At 44.8% G+C, this 6,000-nt stretch overlaps 1 protein-coding gene across 2 annotated transcripts in view; it reads right to left on the bottom strand.

Moving 5' to 3' along the window:
• The window catches only part of LOC124089147 (trefoil factor 3-like), a 28,586-nt gene extending 26,617 nt beyond the window's left edge, over nucleotides 1-1,969 (bottom strand). For both annotated transcript variants that reach the window (XM_046439119.1, XM_046439118.1), the window contains exons 1-2: nucleotides 1,870-1,969; nucleotides 759-905 (exon numbers count right to left, since the gene is read on the bottom strand). In XM_046439119.1, coding sequence (XP_046295075.1) covers nucleotides 759-905; nucleotides 1,870-1,951 — 229 coding nt within the window. In that variant the 5' untranslated portion in view covers nucleotides 1,952-1,969. The remainder of the gene's footprint in view (nucleotides 1-758; nucleotides 906-1,869) is intronic.
• Between the last annotated feature and the right edge of the window lie 4,031 nt (nucleotides 1,970-6,000).

Here is a 6,000-nt window from a genome sequence, read left to right on the forward strand (position 1 = left end):
CCCAGAACAAAGCCAAGTCTGGCCCCTTGGCTCTGACTCCAGGAAGGTGCTTCTGGAAGGCAGGTCCTTCTGAGAAGGTGAGCTGGCCCCTGGGAGGCCAGATGGCTCTGAGCAGACAGGCACTCCCAAGACCTGGTGGGGTGGGGCCCAGATGGAGTCAGGATGGCAAACCACCTGTGCTCACGCCATCTGTCGTTGGCTCAGGCACAGGGCCCCTCCCAGAGCAAGAGGGGGCTGTGCTGCACCCCCACTGACCCCTGCTCCACTGAGGGAGGAGGGAGGAGAGGCACACCCAGTGGGCAGTCAGTAGCAGGTTGGGGTGCAGGGAGGCACCAGGACACCACACCAGCATGGCCACCAGCTGCTGTGAGCAAGTCACAGATGACAGGGACCCTGGGTGCTTGGTTTGCAGAAAATAGCTCAGCATTCCACACCTGCATATCTCCCCATTCACTGTGGGTCAGTTTAATCTGGTTCCTTCCACAGGATTCCTTAACCTAGAACATGTTTTAACAGCGTCCCTCTTATGTATAATATAGAAAGGGGACAAATGGGACCAGCCAGTGGCTACCAGCTGCCCTCAGCAGAGGGCCCCTGATAAGAGGCTCTACACACAGATAGTCACAGTGACAGTGCTGGTTGTCCTGCCCAAGCCCAGGCAGGTGGGCCTTCCTGGGGGTCTTCATGTCTCCACTAGGGCCCAGGAAGGATGGGGGCCTTGAGACACCAGGCACCTGTGGTCACATGCTGGGCCTTACCTTCCTCCTGCAGAGGCTTGAAGCACCAGGGCACCCCTCGTATGCTGGAGTCAAAGCAGCAGCCGCGGTTGGTGCAAGCCTCCTGGTCAATGTTAGGGTAGCCGCAGTTGACCCTCTCCTTGGCTGGGAAGACACACTGGCTTTCCACTGCCCAAACAACACCAGGTCAGTGCCAGACCCCCAGGGCTTGGGGCCAGGTGTTTGCCTCAGTTTGAAGTTCACATCCTCCCTTAGCCCACTCCTGAGCTCAGAGATGGCGCCTCCCTGCCCCTGGGAGCATGGGCTCTCCCCAGGAATGAAGGACCTGGGCTGTTGAAGGCCACACCCGGTGACCCAGTGTTGCCCTGGTGGCTCTCATTGGCATGCTCCCTTCACCTTGTCAGGAAGTCTGGGTACCTCCATCAGGCCCTGGGGGAATCCAGGTCCCCAGAGCCGAGACCAAGCCCCCTTTCTTGTTTGAGCAGCAACACCTGCCCCTTGTCTAGAAATGGCCGTGTGCAGGACATGCCCTGTCCTCGGGGAAGTCAGCCAGGTGCTGGTGCTGTAGCTGCCCCTCGGCACCCGCCACCCCACAGCGTCTGCTTGTCATGACATGGCTGCACCTTGGGCCCTGACTCTCTGGGTCCCGAATCCTGCAGGCCTGCCTCCATGAGCCTAAAGGTCCACCTGGTGCCATGACAACTAGACTCTTCCTTGAGGAAATGGAGCACGTGGGAAAGCCCCGGGCCAGCCCGCAGCCTCTACTCCAGTGCTTCTATGGTTGGTAAGAAAATCTGGTGAAGAAGGCACCGGGGTGGCAGTTGGGTGCCAGCTGCCCCCCATGGCAAGCCTGGGTGCAATCGAGTATTCAATCCTGACCCACAGGGAGGCTGCCTTAGAGATGCTGACTCTTGAGCTTCAGTTTCCTGAGTGTGACACAGGGACAATAAGACCCTCTATGTGGGGTGCTGCAAGAACAGGTCTGTATCTGACAAATGGTGATCACTAAGTTGACGTGGAGTAGAAGCATGAGGGTTTCTCAACTCTGGAGCCCACAGAAGGGCACCCCGCCTGCCAGTCTCTCCCTCTCTTGTGTCCCCACCCTGACATCGGGGACCAGAGTGGTACTCACACTGGCCAACGTCCTGCTCAGCCCAGCCAGAGGACCCCAGGGCCAGGACCAGCAGCAGCAGCCAAAGCGCTCTGGCCTCCATGACAGCGGGCGTCTTGAGGACCACACACAGGATGTGTCATTGCACAAGAACGGCCCATTTATACCCCTGTGTGTGCACAGGTTCTCTGGGTTGTTTGCTATAGGAGGGCTCTCCAGGGCCTAGCTCCACCCATCTTTCTTTCCCCTGTCCACAACTGCAAAGCACCAGATGCTCGCTGCCCTGAAGGGAGGGCCACTCGGGTGGACTCTGCTCTGGGGATGATGCTCCTCCATCCAGGAGGCAGGAGCCAGGTTGGGGCATCTCAGCTGCAGGAAGGGAGGAGGGCTCAGCGTGGGGCGGGAGGGCTCCCTCTACCAGCACTGGGTCCCTGACACTAAGGCTGCCAGCCTTAGCCACCAGGCCAGGAGCCATGCAGAAGGTCCCTACCCACCAACAGGCCCCTGAATCCGGAGCTTGAAAGCAGGCAGCAGCTGAGTCAGGTTCTTACATCCCTCCCAGGAGTCTAGAAAGCTGGATGTTGTTCTTTTTGCTTTTTTCCATCAAAACCAGTTTTACTCTACTACATATTAATAAATGTAGGAATATACTTATTCAGTGCATTTTAATAAAATTATACATAAGTTTTGTTTTTAAAATTAAATAATTTATAACACCCCTCTGTATAGAGACATTCAGTGCTAACATCTATAGGTCTCTGGATACAAGCACTTTTTCAGGGGTGGATTAGGGCTCTGAACTACTGAGCCACACCATCAGCCCTGTTTTTGGTATTTTTAAAATTAGAGACAGGGTCTCACTGAGTGACTTAGTGCCTCACTTTTGCTGAGGCTGACTTTGAACTCAAGATCCTCCTGCCTGAACTCAAGATCCTGAGCTACTGGGATTATAAGCATGTGCCACCGAGCCCAACCCAATGACATTCTTTTTATATAGTTATTACTAATTTTCGTTTTCTTCTTTTTTTTTAATTTTTAATTCTAATTTGTTATATAAGACAACAGAATGCATTACAATTCATATTACACATATAGAGCACAATTTTTCATATCTCTGCTTGTACACAAAGTCTATTCACACCATTGATGTCTTCATAAATGTACTTAGGATAAGGAAGTCCATCTCATTCCACCATCTTTTTTACACCTCTAGCCCCTTTCCTTCCCCTCCCTCCCTTTGCCCTATCTAGAGTTCGTCTAATCCTCCCATGCTCCCCCTCCCTACCCCACTATGAATCAGCCTCCTTATATCAGAGAAAACATTTGCCCTTTGGATTTTGCGGATTGGCTAACTTCACTTTGCATAATATTCTCCATCTCCATCCATTTACCTGCAAATGTCATGATTTTATTGACTTTTATTGCTGAATAATATTCCATTGTGTATATATACCACATTTTCTTTATCCATTCAGCTACTGATAGGCATGTAGGTTGGTTCCACAGTTTAGCTATTGTGAACTATGCTGCTATACACATTGATGTGGCTGTGTCCCTGTAGTATGCTGTTTTTAAGTCCTTTGTGTATAGATCAAGGAGTGGGATAAGTGGGTCAAATGGTGGTTCCATTCCAAGTTTGCCAAGGATTCTCCATACTGCTTTCCAGATTGTCTGCACCAATTTGCAGTCCCACCAGCAGTGTGTGAATGTGCCTTTTTCCCCACATCCTCGCCAACACTCATTGTTGTTTGCACTGTTAATAGCTGCCATTCTGACTAGATTAAGATGAAATCTTAAGAGTCGTTTTGATTCGCGTTTCTCCAATAGCTAGAGATGTTGAACATTTTTTCATGTTTGTTGGTTGATTGTATATCACCTAAGTGTCTGTTCCGTTCCTTGGCCCATTTATTGATTAGGTTATTTGTTATTTTGGTATTTAGCTTTTTGAGTTCTTTATATACCCTGGAGATTAGTGCTCTATCTGATGTGCAAGTGGTAAAAATTTCCTCCCAAGCTGTGGGCTCTCTCTTCACCTCACTGATTGTTTCTTTTGCTGAGAAGAAGCTTTTTAGTTTGAATCCATCCCATTTATTAATTCTTGATTTTAATTAATTCTTGTGCTATAAGAGTCTTATTAAGGAATGAGGGGCCTAAATCTGATATAATGGAGATGTGGGCCTACTTTTTCTTCTATTAGACGCAGGGTCTCTGGTTTAATTCCAGGTCGTTGATCCACTTTGAGTTGTGTATTGTGCATGGTGGGAATAGGGGTTCAATTTTTTTTTTTTTGCATATGGATTTCCAGTTCTGCCAGCACCATTTGTTGAAGAGGTTATCTTTTCTCCAATGTACATTTTTGGTTCCTTTGTCTAATATAAGATAACTGTATTTATGTGGGTTATTCTCTGTGTCCTCTATTCTGTACCATTGGTCTACCAGTCTATTTTGGTGCCAATACCATGCTGGTATTGTTAGTATTGCTCTCTAGTATAGTTTAAGTTCTGGTATAGTGATGTCACCGGCTTCACTCTTCTTGCTAAGGACTGCTTTAACTATTCTGGGTCTTTATTTTTCCAGATGAATTTCTTGACTGCTTTTTCTATTTCTATGAGGAATGTCACTGGGATTTTGATTGGAATTTCATTAAATCTGTATAATGCTTTGGTAGAATGGTCATTTTGACAATATTAATTCTGCCTATCCAAGAACAAGGAGAACTTTCCATCTTCTAAGTTCTTCTTTAATTTCTTTCTTTAGCTTTCTGCAATTTTTGCTGTGGAGGCCTTTTACATCTTTTGTTACGTTGATTCCCAAGTATTTTATTTTATTTTTTGAGGCTACTGTAAATGGGGTAGTTTTCCTCATTTCCTTTTCAGAGGATTTGTCATTGATGTACAGAAATGCCTTTTATTTATGGGTGTTCAATTTGTGTCCTGCTATTTTGCTGAATTCATGTACTAGTTCTAGAAGTTTTCTGGTGAAATTTTTTGGGTCTTCTAGGTATAGAATCATATCATCAGCAAATAGTGCTAATTTGAGTTCTTTTTTCTATCCGTATCCATTTAATTTCTTTAATCTATTCAATTGCTCTGGCCAGTGTTTCAAGAATTATATTAAATAGAAGTGATGAAAGGGGACATCCCTGTCTTGTTCCAGTTTTTAGAAGGAATGCTTTCAGTTTTTCTGCATTTAGAATGATGTTGTCCTGGGACTTAGCATAGATAGCTTTTTCAATGTTGAGATATGTTCCTGTTATCCCTAGATTTTCTAGTGTTTTGAACATGAAGGGTGTTGTATATTGTCAAATGCTTTTTATGCATCTATTGAGATGATCATATAGTTCTTCTCTTTAAGTCTATTGATGCGATGAATTACATTTACTGGTTTCCGTTTGTTGATCCAACCTTGCATCCCTGTTATGAACCCCACTTGATCGCGGTGCACTATCTTTTTGATGTTTTTGTATTCGATTTGCCAGAATTTTATTGAGTTTTTTGCATCTATGTTCACTAGAGATATTGTTTTGAAGTTTTCTTGATGCTGTGTTTTTGGCTGATTTTGGAGTCAGGTTTTGGAATCAGGTTTTGGAATCAGGTTTTGGATTCAGCCTTATAGAATGAGTTTGGAAATGCTCCCTCTTTTTCTATCTCCTGAAATAAATTGAACAGTATTTGTATTAGTTCTTCTTCAAAGGTCTTGTAGAACTCGACTGTGTATCCAACTGTCCTGGGCTTTGCTTGGTTGGTAGGCTTCTGAGGGCTTTTTTTATTTAATCACTTGAAATTGATCTGTTTAAATTGAGTATAACATCCTGTTCCATTTGTGCAAATCATATGACTCTAGAAATATGTCAATGCCTTCAATATATTTCATTTTTTTTGAAATACAAATTTTGAAAATAATTTCTAATTATATTCTGTATTTCTGTACTATCTGTTATGATATTTCCTTTTCCATCACAGAAATTTGAGCTTTCTCTCTCCTCTTTATTACCATGGCTAGAGATCTGTCAATTTTATTTGTTTTTTCAATTAACTATCTTTTTCTTTTGGCAATTTTTTCAATTGCTTCTTTTGTTTCAATTTCATTGATTTCAGCTCTGATTTTAATTATTTTCTATCTTCTGCTTTAGGTATTATTTGTTCTTATTTC

Source organism: Marmota monax, unplaced genomic scaffold (assembly GCF_021218885.2).
Source record: "Marmota monax isolate L192 unplaced genomic scaffold, Marmota_monax_Labrador192_F-V1.1 WCK01_AAM20220418_F8-fsc00125, whole genome shotgun sequence".
NCBI classification, from domain to species: Eukaryota; Metazoa; Chordata; class Mammalia; order Rodentia; family Sciuridae; genus Marmota; species Marmota monax.